Here is a 16,574-nt window from a genome sequence, read left to right as displayed (position 1 = left end):
TCATGAAAAATTAACTCATTCATTCAGAAAAACACAGCAAAAAAAAAAAATTCCATGAAAAATTAACTCCTTAATTCAGAAAAACAGAGCAAAAACGTTTTTTCTCAGGAAAAATTAACTCATTAATTCAGAAAAACAGAGCAATTTTTTTTCCTCATGAAAAATTAACTCGTTAATTCAGAAAAACAGAGTAGATTTTTTTTTTCTTCAAGTGAATGCAATACGCCTCCGTATAAAGGTTCTACACTAACCTGCAATTTTCACTGGTTTCAAAACACACCACGCTAGATATAACCTGCCATGATAACATATCCTTGGATAAACTACTGCGATCCAACAGCTAATGCCAACACAACACATTGCCTTCACATTGCATAATTTATTTCACTCATGTTGGATGTCACATTGGAAGAATACACAAATGGCAAACTGATGTGCCATTAAAAACACTGACACTTTGAAAGGCATACTTGCAGTAGGTAATTTACTGTTGTACATCGGTATATTCTTTTAAGCAGAGGGAGCACTGAGACAGGACAATCCCCAGGATGACGGAATAACATGAGCATGTAGTCAGTGTTAATCGAGTCCTTAAGCATCAACTGGAAGAGGTTCAAAAGAGAGAAAGAATCTCTGACACATCTAAGTGAAACTCAAGAGGAAGGAAAAAGACCCTCACAATTGCTTTACAGCAATGTTGGAAACTGGCCAGCAAAATAATTAGGTTTTAATTTTTATTTCTTTTTATCCTGAATTTATTTTTACACTGTTCTACATATCACATTTAGCAACAGGCAGCAGATGAAATGATACTCAGTTACCCATGTTGTTTTTATAATCATGAAATATTTTCCCCCAGATCAATCAGTGAACAACTTAAACAGATCAGTTGATATAATCATCCCTGACCGGAATTTGAAGAATAATTAGGCTTTGCTTTTTTATTTTGACATTTTATACAGATTTATTCCACTGGAACATTGTGATATTTGAATTTGTCATATTAAATAGCAAGTATTATGGAGATTTGTGTTGCGGTGATTCATTTAGATTGCAAGGAGAAGATATGTTTTGAGGTATCTTTATTATTCATCATAACTTAGTTGCATCATAACTTAATTGAGTAGAATCTTTATTTTAATTTAAGTTTTATGAATGAATAAAATGAATATAGTTCTTCATATCTTAAGGGAGAGAGAGAGAGAGAGAGAGAGAGAGAGAGAGAGAGAGAGAGAGATAATCCTGCTGTTCATAAAACATACACTATTAGGGTTAAGAGATATAACCAGTTTATATGGAAAGAATCTCAAGCTATTAGCTGAAGACATTACTGTAGCTTTACTCATTAATAAACATTCATAAATTCCAGCACAACAACAACAACCATAATGACCCTTCACAATAGATAATGCTCTACAATTAACTCTTTTGGAGAGCTACACATGACAGTTTATCGGTTCAATAAAATACTGTACTCAGCTGTTGAGTAATAAAAACACCAACATTTCAAATCCCCCAGTTCTCGTAAGGGATGCACCTATACAACTTTTTAGAACTAGGCTGATACCGATACTTTCATTTTTGTTAGAATATACTTGTCAATACTGACACCTGTATTTTCATTGTATTTGTAATTTTTTTTATATATATTCGGTAAAGAAACCAAAAGAATATAAATTGTATTCATTGGTTTAATTCATTGGAGCATATATACATTTCTTTCAGTTGTTTTAATGCTTAATTATACCTGTTCAAATGTATTAAGCTACTTACTTCATTATTTAAATGTTGTTAATTTTGAACAAAATAAGGTTGCGTGCGGCTTTAAGGCCATAAACTCTTTCACTGCCAGCATTTTCTTTTCTTTTTTTTAAGTTGCAAACCACCGCCAGCATTTTTGATTGAATTTTCACAAAGATCTCATGGCCCCCAGAATATTTTGTTGAATATTTTGCATAAATATATATATATTCTAGCTTCATGCATTCTTTTTTTAGCAACACTTGAATATGGGCAAGTTTCCATATAAAAATAAAAAAAAGTCAAACAAAAAATATATTAGAAGAATCTTACTGTGCAAGCCAGACAAATATCCATAAAACACAAGCATTGTCAAATATTTGTACAAATAAGTTTCTAAACGGAAGACTTTCGGTCAGGGTGCCGTTTGGCTAGTTTGATTGAGATTTTTTGTTTAGCTGGATTTTCAGCCATTTTTCTTGCATCATTTTCTTCCATCCTCCAGAGTTCCTGCTTTTTTCTCTCCACCTCCTGCTCAGTTTTGCTGTGCATCATCAGCTCTCTCTCTTTCTGAGCAATCTGGTCTTTTCTCATCTCTAAAACTTTCTCCATTTTCTTCTTGATCTTTCTCTCAGAGGCGGGGTAGAAAGACGTTGTGTAACAGCTCTTTCCATTGATGGCCACAAGGGTCTCGACCTTTTTTAGGAGTTCTGTCACGGGCTCATAGTTTGTCGTCTCCTTGTTATTGAAAAACACAAACCCACCGCTGCACTTATGGATGAAACTGCGTAAGTCCTTGTCCGAGTATGCGATAACGTCATTCGCCGACTTCCCCTCCAGACGATCTCCGTGAGTGAACACAATGATGCTGTACTTCCAGATGCTCTCCCCAAACATGCTCTCGATCAGCTTATGCATGCTTTTGTCATCATTACTTAAGTTCCCAATAGGCATAACCAGCAGAAACACGTGTGGTCCTGGAGCATAGAGAGAGGTGGACTTCAGGATCTCTCGGGTCACTCCCTTCTCTGTGTGGCCTATCCTGCTCAGTCCCGGCGTGTCGATTATGGCCACGGGCCGGCCGTTGATGTTTCCAGATGCCCTTTCACAGAACTGGGTGACTCTGCTCAGTTGCATGTCTGATTTAAAAGCACTGTACCCGAGGATGGTGTTTCCAGTTGAGCTTTTTCCAGACCCCCTCGCCCCCAGTAACATGATGCGCAATTCCTCTGCCAAAATCATGAAATACCAAGGTTTCAATCATACAATATAAGAGTTTAATATAATTGCTTAAGATCACTCAAAGATCACTTCTCCAAGTCATCATGAAATCAAAATTTCTAACTTTTTATGAGGAAAAACAGTATTTATTAATTTATATATTTTTTTTAAATTCATGTGCCATCGTAATATTTAATCAAAATAACTTCAGTAGTGCACCAGGTTGACACTACTACATTATGTTTTTGAACTGATTATAAACAAAAGTTTAAAATGTGAATATATGGGTGTCATATAATCTCTTACCTTGTAAGTCCATTGATGCAGTTAAACTGGTTTCCTCTATGTCCTGCACGTTTTCATACAGTTTTTCTGATGTTGCATCTGTGAATAAAATTCTGTTATTGTTTAAGTATTATTCACACACAAATCTCTTTGTGTTGACAGACCATTTTCTATGTTATCTTCACATTTTAAAAAAAAATGATAGACATTGAGCTCCCTGATCTTAAAGTTGATAGTCATTGACTGTTGGAATATTGTATGGAATTGTTAATAATTTGGCTTTTTGGGATGTCATAAGATGTTGTAAACGTTTAACTCCGTGACTCACAGCCCGTTGATGATTCCAATGCTGAATCATTCTCATCTTCCTCAAAGTCAATCTCATCTTCCTCAGACTCGTCTAAATCTTCATCTGCTTTCTTACTGTCCATCTTATCCTGAAGAGTAATTTTCTGATGTAAAAAGAAGAGAATTTCAATGATCATGCTGCAGAATACCATTATCTTATTCAGTTTTTTGTCCTGTTTTTCAGTAAAAATATTAAATTTAAAGATAACATATTTTAAGATATTAAGAGTGTATTTTTCTTATCTTGTTAGCATGTCTTTTACTTGTTTTAAGCATAAACCTCTCCAACTTTCCTTAGATTTATGCTTAAAACAAGAAAAAAAGTCTCTGGTCTATTTTTTTTTTTTTATGAAAGGTTTAGTTTTACTCTGTTTATTCTGAATCATCATATAGTATAACATCAAGAAACGAGACAGTCAGTGACTTACCACAGTTGGTAAAGTTGATAGTGTTAAACCTCTTTATGCAATAAATGCACCGATCAGCACATCCACACTTGCATGAGACGAGGAAAATTGCAGGTTTCATTTGCTGAGTTTAGTTGTGAAAGATATGTCAAATATTCCACACAGGTATCGACTTTAGTTAGAGGGCTGGTCTTGTTAAAGGATGCAATCACTTCTCTCAACAAGCGTTTCTTCCATTGAGGCATGAAGACTCGTTTAACATGTTAGTCAGGAATTTTGAGAGTGTTTGGCAAGTACTTTTTTTTTTGTTTCAATAAAAAAAATGCTCCTCCATCGTTGAGAGTGGAAGCTATTTCAATTTTAGTAACAGTAGATTAAATTGACAACATGTGAGCACCCAAGTCACAAAGATAATTCACTGTAGTCTGACTCTGAGCAATGTTGGTCGGCTGAGTCACCAAGCCAGCATTTATTTGATTAAAAAATGTTATTACAATTTTAAATAAGGGTTTTCTAAATATATAATGTATTTCTGTGATAAATCAAAGCGCCTTACAACAGCACAAAATGTGCACTGGAAAGGCTCTTTCCAGGAAAAACATAAATGGACAACAATGAATAAAAACATAATAAGTGTACATAATAAGCAATTGAATCGAGGCAGAATCTACATGTTTAAATAAGTGTGTTTCAACTGCGTTTTAAAAGTACTCAAAGAAGTAATACTTCGTAGTTGAGGTTGAAGTTGAACAAATCTGAATTTTAATCAGTCTACTCCAGTCTTTCGTGTTTAGTATTTTAGTAGTATTTTGCATGACTGTTTTAGAAATATTTAAAAAAGAAACCCATTTTATTATATCTGAGAAGGTTATTTCTATTTGTTATAGTTCCCCTAGAATGTGTCTTCTCAGCATAATAGCCTAATAAAAAACACTTCCAGTTCCCTTTTATTCAAACATGTAGGAATGGTTTACGTTACTGATTGGCTACACAACGCGAGGTCAAGACAACTTTTGTCCAATCATCGTTGAGGAACTCAAACGGACCCGGAAGTTGATCAGTTTGGTGTTGACAGGGAAATCTCTTTTGGAGCTTTCATTCCCAATTCTGAACTCAGAAGCCATATATTTTGTTTGTTATCTACATAAATTAGGGGAAAAGTCACTTTGCAGCTGCATTTTCCAGTTTTCGAGGATGGGATCCAAAGATCTGAAACTCCTGGATGTTTTTTCATACGAGAGTCTCGTGCATGCAGTCGCCGGTGCGATGGTAAAACTCAGCTTTACATGATCACGTTACATCTGTAAGGTTTTTATATGATCTCGTTTACGGATTTTTGAATGATGACACGTGTAGTTATCACACATGTTGGTCCGCTTTTCTGACGTCCACCTGCTGCACGACAACATTAAAAACAATTCAAGGAAAAATCAATAAACCAATAAGTGTTTATAAAACGTGGATTTAAATTGCTTCGGACCTTTAAAGTCAGCATATTAAATGTGATACAAACAAATTTAATATAGTACATTTGCACTATATATATATATAAATTTGCAGTTACTATACTATAGTTGCAATACTATATATTATATACTTATGCACACACACACACACACACACACATATATATATATATATATAATGTTTTTAATATGAGTCATTTGTTTGCAGGGCAGTGTTACAGCAATGACTGTTTTCTTTCCTCTTGACACAGCTCGGCTTCGGCTGCAAGGTAAACAGTGAATCACATTGATTTTTGATTTCCTTTTTGCTCCTTTATATTCTGGTTTCTGTGTTTCAAAATATGTGACCCTATTTCTTTCTGTTTCTGTGCAGTTGATGAAAAGCGGAAAGCCAAATCTACTCCAGCCATTCTGTCAGAGATCATCAAGGAAGAGGGTCTGTAAGTTATTTCACATGCATTAAATCAAGCCGTAAGGTCTTTTTCATTTTATTTTAAGTTGCAAGCATAACCAATAACCCTCTCTCTCTCTATCTCTCTCTCTCTCTCTCTCTCTCTATCTCTCTCTCTCTCTCTCTCTCTCTCTCTCTCTCTCTCTCTCTCTCTCTCTCTCTCTCTCTCTCTCTCTCTCTCTCTCTCTCTCTCTCTAAATGGATTTAGAAGTCATCTATATATATATATATATATATAAAATAAAAAATAAAAAACAATCCCATAGCGCTCCCATCTCTCAATTCAATTCAATTCAATTCAGAAAGCTTTATTGGCATGACAAAAAATACATTTTGTATTGCCAAAGCGTCAAAACAACATAGAAAATGATTTGGAACATTTAGTACACAAAATATTAAAACTGATATCATAAAACAATAATAATAATAAAATGAACAGATTAATAAATAAAATAAAATGGATTTAGAAATCATATATATATATATATATGTATATATATACATAAAAAGAAAAATATTGAACATTATATACATGTGTGTAGGTCTTAGGCTGTGAGTGAGTGTGTGTTTAGTGTATGTTTGCTGGTTTCTGGTCGTCCCTCAGGATGTGGCAGGATGCTACAAATTTTGCAGCTATATTTGAGCATTTGGCTTCTTCGCCAAGAATGAAACAAAGTTTTTGGGTCGGATTACAGGTGTTAAATTGGGGAAATATATTATTAATTTTGGGGTAATAGTGGTCTCTAATGTGTTCATATTTTGGGCATTCTGTGAGGAAGTGCAGCTCGGTCTCCGTCACTCCCAGGGTGCAGTGCGGGCAGAGTCTGTCCTCACGGGAGAGCCAGGTCTGTCTGCGCCGGCCCGTCTCGATGGCCAGGCTGTGCTCGCTGAGTCTGTAAATCGTCAGGGTTTTCCTGAGTCTCACATCACTCACTGTGCTCAGGTAGTTCGCAACGGTGTACTCTCGATTTAGTGCCGAATAACATTCCAGTTTGTGTTGGTTTTTAATGGTGTTTGTCCAATGGGTGATGTACTTGTCTTGTTCTGTGTTGATAATTTGTGCGGGCCGAATGTGTGTGAGTGTGTGTGTGTGTGCTGAGGCGAGCTGATCTCTGCAGGAGAGAGCCCAGTCAGTCTCAGCACCAGCTGGCACAGGGGACTCCTCGCTATGCTCAGCTCTTGGTGTTTTAGGGCTTGGTAATGGTATGTGTTGGGGTCGCTTGTTTTTAGGTGTTTCCAGAATTTGATGGCTCTTTTTTGGATGTTTAGAAGGAGAGGGTATTGGCCTAATTCTGCCCTGCATCCGTTGTTTGGTGTCTTTCTTTGGACTTTGAGTATTCGTTTACAAAAATCTAAATGTAGAGTTTCAATTGGATGTTTTTCCCAGTTTAAGAGATCAAATTTGTTAGAAGGACCCCACACTTCACTGCCATATAAAACAATTGGTTCAATTATGGATTTGAAAAGTTTGAGCCAAATTTGGATTGGGATGTCAATTTTGATTGATCTTTTTATGGCATAGAAAGCCCTTTGAGCTTTCTCTTTGAGTTCATTCACAGCCAAAGTAAAGTTGCCAGTTGGAGTTATTTTCAGGCCGAGGTAAGTGTATGTTTTTGTGCTCTCGATGGTTCTGTGTGATAGTGTGAATGTGTGTGTTGGTCCCTGAGATCTGGAGCGTTTCTGGAACATCATGACTCTAGTTTTTTGGAGGTTGACGGTCAGGGCCCAGGACTGACAGGACTGACTCTCTCTCTCTCTCTCTCTCTCTCTCTCTCTCTCTCTCTCTCCCCAGGTTAGCTCCATATAGAGGCTGGTTTCCTGTAATCTGCAGCCTCTGTTGCTCAAACTTCGTCTACTTTTATTGTTTCCATAGTCTGAAGGCCACCTGGCTGCAAGGTCAGAGGTCAACGCCAGGGCGAGACCTCATCATTGGCGTTGCTGCAGGTTTGCTTATTTGAAAATGTTCTGTATGTGCTTCTCATTAATTTGCAGGAAAGCTCAATTTCCCTTTACATTACAAGAGGTCTCACTCTGGAACCATTAAGCCACAATTGCCCCATGATATTTGATCATAATTACAGTAAAAAAACAGTAATATTATGACATATTATCATTTAAAATGAATAAATGTTTGATTAACTTTTGTTTGAATAAATTTTATTTAATATTTAATACAAACAACAGCATTAATTTCAAATAGAAACGATAACATGTATAACATGTCACTTTTAATCAATTGAATGCATCCTGAAAAATAAAAATAAAAGCAGTGTTATTTTATAATGGTTTATAAAATAACGGAACATATAATGGAACACCAAATCATCATATTTAATGATTTCTGAAAGATCATGTGACGCTGACGACTGGCGCAATGATGCTGAAAATTCTGCTTTGACATTACAGGAATAAATTATGTATTAAAGTAGAAAACAGTTATTTGAAATTGCAATAATATTTCACAAAATTACTGTTTTTATTGTAGTTATGATCATCAAATAAATGCTGCCTTGGTGAGCATAAGAGACTTCTTTCTAAAACATAAAAACAATCTTGATTTATTCCAAACTTTAGGCCAGTAGTGTATATATTTAAATTATTTTTGGCAATGGTATTAAATTATATAAAATGTTTATTTATTTATTTTTTCATGTTTTCTCATCTTCTACTATATGCATGTACTGTAGCTTGTGCTAGGACTAAAATCAAGCTAACTGTCTGCCTTTAGGTGTAGTGAATGTTCTTGTGACCACTCCACTCTGGGTAGTCAATACCAGACTGAAACTGCAGGGTGCGAAATTCAGAAATGAGGACATACAGCCCACACACTACAGAGGAATTATGGGTAAAATATATCAGACATGATACTAAATGCATTCCCTTTAATTAACATGTGTGATATCATTAGTTGACCTGGCTGTCTCTCCTCAGATGCGTTTGTACAGATCATGCAGCAGGAAGGAGTGGGAGCGTTATGGAACGGGACGTTTCCCTCCCTGCTGCTGGTGCTCAATCCAGCTGTGCAGTTCATGCTCTACGAGGGTCTGAAAAGGCATCTCCTGAGGGGCGTGAACAGACAGGTTAGACTACTGATACAAAAACATTCTGGGGACTTCTTTTATAATGTCCTAAAGTTAGTCTGAAACGTACAATATAAAAGACAATACAGTAATGGATTATCTTCATTTAGAGGTTTTTCTCAGCAGACCCGATTATGGCAGCACACGAATAAACAGATGAGTCTGTTCACAAGATCTCTGTTGCCTGGGAAACAGTAACCGTAGAGTGTGTAAATGATGATTAGAAATGTTAGAGTGGATCTGCTCATTCAGATCAGCGCTCATGAGCGAGCATCTGTCGAGGATGAGTGAACCACAACACAGATAGTGTATTGATACCATAGTGGTATAGCAATACGATTAAAGGATTAGTTCACTTTTGAAAAAACTTTTGCTGATAATTTACTCACCCCCATGTCATCCAAGATGTCCATGTCTTTCTTTCCTCAGTCGAAAAGAAATTTAGGTTTTTGATGAAAACATTCCAGGATTTTTCTCCATATAATGGACTTCAATGGGAACCGGATGGTTCAAGTATCAAAAGACGATTAATAACTGTTTCAGATGCAGCTTCAAATGTCTTTAAACGATATCAGACGATGAATAAGGGTCTTATCATGCGAAACGATCGGTTATTTCAAAACTTATTCCAAAAATTTAACTTTTCTAAGGACAAATGCTAGCCATGCTATATTCTGTGAGGCGCGTTTGCAACGTCACGTATTACGTAATTACGTTCAAAAGGTCACGGGCGACGTAGCCAGAAGTACAGAGTCAGTGTTTACAAGTTGAACGTGCAAACTAACTCAAACACCGTTTACAAAAAAAGGAATTAAAAGGAAAAACAACGATGTCGGACGATTTTGATTCTGTACTTCCGGCTACGTCGCCCGTGACCTTTTGAACGTAATTACGTAATACGTGACGTTGCAAACGCGCCTCACAGAATAGAGCAAGGCTAGCATTTGTCCTTAGAAAAGTTACATTTTTGAAATAAGTTTTGAAATAGCCGATCGTTTCGCATGATAAGACCCTTATTCATCGTCTGATATCGTTTAAAGACATTTGAAGCTGCATCTGAAACAGTTATTAATCGTCTTTTGATACTTGAACCATCCGGTTCCCATTGAAGTCCATTATATGGAGAAAAATCCTGGAATGTTTTCATCAAAAACCTAAATTTCTTTTCGACTGAGGAAAGAAAGACATGGACATCTTGGATGACATGGGGGTGAGGTAAATTATCAACAAAAGTTTTTTCAAAAGTGAACTAATCCTTTAAGCAAACAGGGTTAGTTCACCCAAAAATAAAAATTCTGTCAGTAATTACTCACCCTCATGTTGTTCCAACCCCGTAAGACTTTCGTTCATCGTCGGAACACAAATTAAATTATTATTGATGAAATCTAAGAGCTGGATCACTTCTCCATAGGCTTCTATAGGATTGAAACTTGCCGGCCCAGAAAAGTTATTAAAGACATCGTTAAAATAGTCCAAGTGACTATAGTGACTCAACCTTAAGTTTATTTAGCGTCGAGAATAATTTCTGTGCGCAAAAAACAAACAAAAATAATGACTTTATTCAACTATTCATTTTCTCACTGAAGAGTGGGTTCACGAGAGCACCACGACGCATGCAGGAGACAGCCTATGGAGTGATCCGGCTCTCAGATTTCATTAAACATATTTTAATTTGTATTCCGAAGATGAACAAAAGTCTAACGGGGTTGGAACCACATGAGGGTGAGTAATTACCGACAGAATTTTCATTTTTGGGTGAACTAACACTTTAAATGTGCTGTTTCCTCTGTGTTGATGGGTAAATGGGTTTAAATTGAGATTGAAATGATTGATTTTCATTTTAATTGATATGTTTCACTATGAGTCTGTCTGATTGTTAATAGCTGTCCTCATTGGAGGTGTTTCTTATTGGAGCCATTGCTAAAGCCATAGCAACCACCATAACCTACCCACTACAGACAGTTCAGTCTGTTCTACGGGTAAGACCAGAATACATTTGGATTATATTTACCCAAGCAGGTCTCATTCATTCAAAGGTTTGGGGTCACTAAGAAAGACAAGTTTTAAAATTAATTCATACTTTTTCAAAAGAAAATGTCTTTTTTGATATCCAAAATTTTGTTTTTTATTTTGTTTGTGTACTGATAATATGGTCTATTTAAACTGTCCTGTTCCTCTGTGTTCAGTTCGGACAGCATGGCAGGCCTGCAGATCGGTCCAAACTCCTGAATAGCCTGAGATCTGTCATGTATCTGCTCATCAATAGAGTCAGGTGCAATAACACACACGTATTCCACTCTGCAGCTCATTTTTAGTAGCTTACTCACACTGAACGCCTCCTGTAAAACTGACATGTTTGTTGATTGATTTACTGCAGGAAGTGGGGCATGCTGGGATTGTTCAAAGGCCTGGAGGCGAAGCTGCTTCAGACGGTCCTCACTGCCGCACTGATGTTCTTGCTGTACGAGAAGATTGCCAACACCACCTTCAGGGTCATGGGGGTCAAACGCACAGTGATGTCCCACTGATGTCTTAGGAACTTCACACGCTGACATGAGTCCTTGTGTGTTGAGCAGTGGTCAAATGATGTGTGTTTTATAAATGGATGAAATATACAGTACTATATTAATGCAACGTTGCCTTAAAGCCCTGGTCTCTATTTGATTTAGTATTTTGAACTAACCTTGTTTACGAATACCAGTCCAGATACAAAGTGTCAAATGAATGTAATGCTGATGACGGATCTGTTTTGTGAGAGAGATCATTGCTGTCAACAATGGACCCTGATCTCAGATCAACCCTCCTGCATTGATGTATCATATATACAATATATACTTGATATACAACCAGGGCTGCGTTTCGTATCGTAAGCCTAAATTAATCATAGAACAATTACCACCAATGATCTCTATGATCAATATAGGCTCACGATACTCATGAGAAACGCTGCCCAGGCTGGTTTTTCTGGTTATGTTTAAGTGGTACTTGACAACTCCAAGCCACTGAGACTGAAACAGACCTTTAACCTAAAAAGTCTACAGCCTAAACTTTAAAATATTGTATTTTTATCTTTCTTGAAAAGAGACTGAAATAACCAGTTAGTGAGTCAGAATCACCACATCTGAACTCTGAATGTTGCACTTGTACACAGAAACTGCAAGACACTTGAGGATTACATGCATGCTTCACAGACTCATGGGAATCCATACTGAGATTAGTATGCATTTAGACAGTAAAAGTATTTCAAAAGTCTCTCAGTGCTGATGTCCACACTACTGAAATGTAAGTGGACTCATCAGCATACAGTTACAGATGTTTATGAATGTAAAATGTGGATGTTTTTTTTTTCCTTGAATGTCAGAATGAATATTAACATTGATTGATTAATATATTAATAATCCCAAACCTAGTCAGATGATTCAAACTATAAATACTTAGATATTGTATAAATTGATAACTCTTTTAATTTTATAATTGATGTCACACAAAATTTGTGTAATATATATATATATATATATTACAATAAAATAATTGATCAATGATAATGTGGTACAAAATGGAGTCGTGTGCATTCATTTCAAGTGAAACGTGAAACCTTAATATTGATGGGGACAGACAAATAGATAATTGCATAAATTGGCCAGCAGGTGGCAGTATATCGCTTTTCTTGCGCTGTTCGTCAACTCAAAGAGTAGAGAATTTTCCAAGGCTCAATGATTTTAGTGACTCATTAATGTATTTTTTTTTTAAATAATTGAATTATCATCATTGTTGATTTGTTTGTTTGGAAACTAACAGACAAAAGCAGAATCCTCCATTATTGACCACAAAAAAAAAACTTTTTTATGTTATTGGAGATTTTTGTACACTTTAAAGTATATAGTATTTAACATATAAGATTTTTTATTTTATTTTGTAAATGACGTACAAACTAACTTTCATTTTACCATTTGGTAAATCTCAACGCTGAGCTCCCACCCTAAACCGGTGAGCATTCCGATTGGCTCTCAGATTGCACCGAGAACTGTGAGCAGTGATGTGATTGGTTTAGAAGGTCATCGTTCAACACAGTCGACCTCTTTGTTGTCCCTGTCACGGAAGTCATTCAAATGAGCCTATTGGTTATTTGCAATGCCAGTCTTCTCAGTACTCGCCAACTATTGGATGGATCACAAAAAATGGGCGGGGTTCCGGTTGAAGTTTGCTGGATATCGGAAACGATTAGTGAAGTCCATACCACTGGAATACCAATAGATGATGAGATGAATCAACCATTGTAAAGTAAGACAACTTTTACATTTATGCCTTGGTTTGACGCGCTACCGCTGTGCAGATGCAGGTTTTTATTCCAATATTTTCAGGTTGTTTAATATTGCATCATGAGCTTGCTGGAAGTTGCATTGTGTAGTTGGGAACAAGCACATGGTCTTGAGTTTGTTTGGCAGGAGACTGTGCCATATGTTTGCTGGGTGAGACAGCATATTTTTGGGGTTTGTCCTGGGTATGACTGAAGATTAAAAGGGATACAGGTCACCTTGACCACAGTGGGCATAGGAGGGTGCTTGTGGTCCTGATGCTGTGAAGTTATGTAACGTGCATCATGACATGGTGTCTTTATTTTATTATTGAATGCATCTGTCGTTAGGTGAGTTTGCATATAATGTCAGCTCTTAGAACATGTTATTTAAAGCTTTTGAAGTGTGTTCTTTTGCCAAAAGTACCATGGTTATGCTGCCATATGTTTTGTTTTTGGACAGGATACCATGGTAAATAATACAAACAATACCAAATAGTTTATTTTGACATTTATGGTATTATCATACCACGTGCAATATCTTAGTGTATGTGAATGTGGTATCCAAATTCCATGTGAGTATTTCTTACTTTTTTTAATTAAAAATTTTAATTAAAAAAAATATATAAAAAGAATATATATATATATATATATATAAACATAAATATGTTTGTGATAAATATATCTAAATTAAAAAAGTATTAATAAAATAAATTAAAAGTAAAATAAATGGGTTTTAAGTGTTTTGAGGTGTAATGCATGATGCGAAATATTTATTGATCTGTCTTTGTCACCTCAGCATTTTAAGTGCGGGTTGGAAACATTATATGAGATTTAACATACACAATAATACCACACAGTTTTGTGATCAACAGGCATGCCTTCTACTTCACACACTGTGTGTGTGTATCAACTAGGTCAGCTGATGATTCATAGTGACTAAATAAAGTGGGACAAAATGAACTCCAACTTCTGCGTTTTACACACTTATAGACATTTTAAGGCAAACCAGCTTAAAATGATAAAAACAACAGTCCTCACTTATTTCTGTAATATGTTTCTTGTGCCTGCCTCTTTTTAGTCACTAATACTTGTGCTTTTGTCTTGCAGCTCAGGTTTCAAGGAATGTTGAAGTTCAACTTTATCAGCAGCAGAAATGTGCAGCTTGTACTTTTGATAAAGCACATTAATTATTCTGCTAAAATTGTCTAATTTATCCTTTTAATTTTGGCATGGCTCTTCTATGTGGATAGACTTCTAGTTATGCTCTATCGTCTTAATTCTAATGTCTGGATGTGGGTCTGTGTTAAGAATCTTTGTGCCTACTGAGAGATGACGAGTCAAAATGATTTTCTGTGGCATGCTGTTGATAAAGCTTTTATTGAACTTAGAACATGCCTCTATGCAACAAAACCTAATGTGTTACAACAAAAAAAAAAAAGGCTATACTACAGTCTATACTGATATTGTGTAAATAGGGCTCAATGAGAGAGGGTGAGGGCCAGTGTCTGTTTACATCAAGAATGATAACTAAAAAAAAATAAAGTTATCATTATAGTTGTTATAATAGTTGCTATTCTTTAAAATGTAGATTGATTTTTAGTACTATATCTTTATCATTATTGTTTGTGTTATCATCATCCTTGGTGTGAACGGCTTAACGAGTTTGAGGCCTGTTGATACTAGTGTTGTTATTGTTAACTAAAACTACTAAAAGAATATTTTCTGTAATTGAAATAAGGCTGAAAAAAATATATAGTTATAAGGTTAAACTTAAACTTGAAAACTAGAAATTTTGCCTCGGCAAAAAGCTGAAATAAGTTGAAGTTCTAAAATGACTAAAACTGATATAAAAATATAAAACAAAACTTAATAAAAATGACTTAAACTAATATCAAAGTGAACATGAACATTATTATTAATAATATTATATAAATAATAGTAAAATAACACTGTTGGTGCTGAAAATCTTGAATTGATTGAACTTTTTTGCTAACTTGCAAGCTTTTTGCTTTCTGTTACGTATTGCACATTATCTTTGTGACAAATCAGCAGAATTTGCAACAGCAATGTTATCTAGCTTGTTAACACGGATGAGGGTTTTGTGGGAAATGATTGTTAGCTGATTTCCAGCTTTTTGTTATGTAGTTTAAAGAAAAATCTTGTGAAGAAAAATATGAATATTTCTAAAATATTTATTAAAATGAAATATATTAAAATAAATCATTCTTTTGTGGTGGGGTCAGTGAAAATGTTGACATGGTGAGTAAAAAATAAACTACTGGCAAATCCTTATTGTTGAATCCTGATGATGTTTTTACCTAATACCCCTAATGTAACCAGATCTCAGATATGTTTTTGGTAACACTTTAGTTTTGGGCCCAATTTCACTATTAACTAGTTGCTTGTTTGCATGCATATCACTAGAATATATGTTATTTATTAGTATAAAGCAAGCACATATCAATGCCTTATTCTGCTTGGCCATATTCTACATCCCTTAACTTAACAACAACCTTACTATCTATTAGGCAGTAATTAGGAGTTTATTGAGGCAAAAGTCAGTTAATTCTGAGAATTGGAGTCTAAACAAAAGTGTGACCATGTTTTTATTAACTAATCTGTTGCTCTTTCTTTTTCTATTTTCCTTCTTGTAGTTGGTGGTGTGTCACACCTGATATGGAATTACTCCGAGTCCGGACTCTTTTGAACAGGGAATAATTCAGGTAATTGAATCAAAGGCACCTACACATAAACATCTCTGGGTATTTTCCACCTCACAGCTCCTCTTATTTATTTTACTGCTGTTTTGCATATGCCATTCATCCCCAAACCCTGATATGCTCTTTAATTTGGCGTAGTAGGTTAATATAGTTCAAACGGCATGTGAATTGGTCCTCTCTTCCGCTTTACACTGTTGCGTTGCATGAAATAAACATGAATGAACATCAGAAGGTATGTTGAAAGATACTGTACAACTTAGCGTAATTCGTATCATGTCTCATGTTATCGCTCAATACGCTGATTTTACACAGCTGCCATTTTGAAATCGAAAGCGAGGCTCTGGTGGTAAGAATCCCGGAAGTACAGATAGACAATGATGTCTTGGACTGTATCAACCTGAAGCTGCTGCCGCGATTTAAACTTTTAGATGTTAATATCCAATATAGGATATGTATATAGTTCGTTCCTGCTTCTTTTTTATGTTCTGAATTTATATATAAAATTGTATTTATAAATTTCACTGTATATAGTCTAAACTATGAAAGAAATGTATGTACA

The 16,574-nt window shown here is 35.5% G+C and overlaps 3 protein-coding genes across 7 annotated transcripts in view; 2 read left to right on the top strand and 1 right to left on the bottom strand.

The window, feature by feature from the left end:
* Positions 1–376: 376 nt before the first annotated feature.
* Positions 377–4,912, bottom strand: LOC120489998 (GTPase IMAP family member 7). The gene is made up of 4 exons (XM_039687297.2): positions 4,023–4,912; positions 3,575–3,698; positions 3,268–3,345; positions 377–2,969 (listed from the first exon to the last, which is right to left on the bottom strand). Exons 2-4 carry the CDS (start codon positions 3,675–3,677, stop codon positions 2,137–2,139), a joined length of 1,014 nt encoding a protein of 337 aa, XP_039543231.1. The 5' UTR covers positions 3,678–3,698; positions 4,023–4,912; the 3' UTR covers positions 377–2,136.
* Positions 4,913–5,042: 130 nt separating this feature from the next.
* slc25a17 (solute carrier family 25 member 17) lies at positions 5,043–11,665 on the top strand. The gene is made up of 9 exons (XM_039687301.2): positions 5,043–5,270; positions 5,676–5,736; positions 5,841–5,907; positions 7,711–7,862; positions 8,647–8,763; positions 8,850–8,998; positions 10,882–10,977; positions 11,185–11,270; positions 11,376–11,665. Exons 1-9 carry the CDS (start codon positions 5,196–5,198, stop codon positions 11,524–11,526), a joined length of 954 nt encoding a protein of 317 aa, XP_039543235.2. The 5' UTR covers positions 5,043–5,195; the 3' UTR covers positions 11,527–11,665.
* A 1,528-nt stretch (positions 11,666–13,193) lies between these two features.
* mrtfaa (myocardin related transcription factor Aa) overlaps positions 13,194–16,574 on the top strand; it is a 47,531-nt gene continuing 44,150 nt past the window's right edge. For all 5 annotated transcript variants that reach the window (XM_039687279.2, XM_039687276.2, XM_039687273.2 and 2 more), the window contains exons 1-2: positions 13,194–13,279; positions 15,950–16,018. The gene's annotated coding sequence lies outside the window, so the exon portion shown is untranslated. The remainder of the gene's footprint in view (positions 13,280–15,949; positions 16,019–16,574) is intronic.

Source organism: Pimephales promelas, chromosome 3 (genome assembly GCF_988280905.1).
Source record: "Pimephales promelas chromosome 3, fPimPro1.hap1.1, whole genome shotgun sequence".
NCBI lineage: Eukaryota > Metazoa > Chordata > Actinopteri > Cypriniformes > Leuciscidae > Pimephales > Pimephales promelas.
The sequence above is the reverse complement of the archived record's forward strand: the minus strand, read 5'-3'. Positions and strand labels throughout refer to the sequence as shown.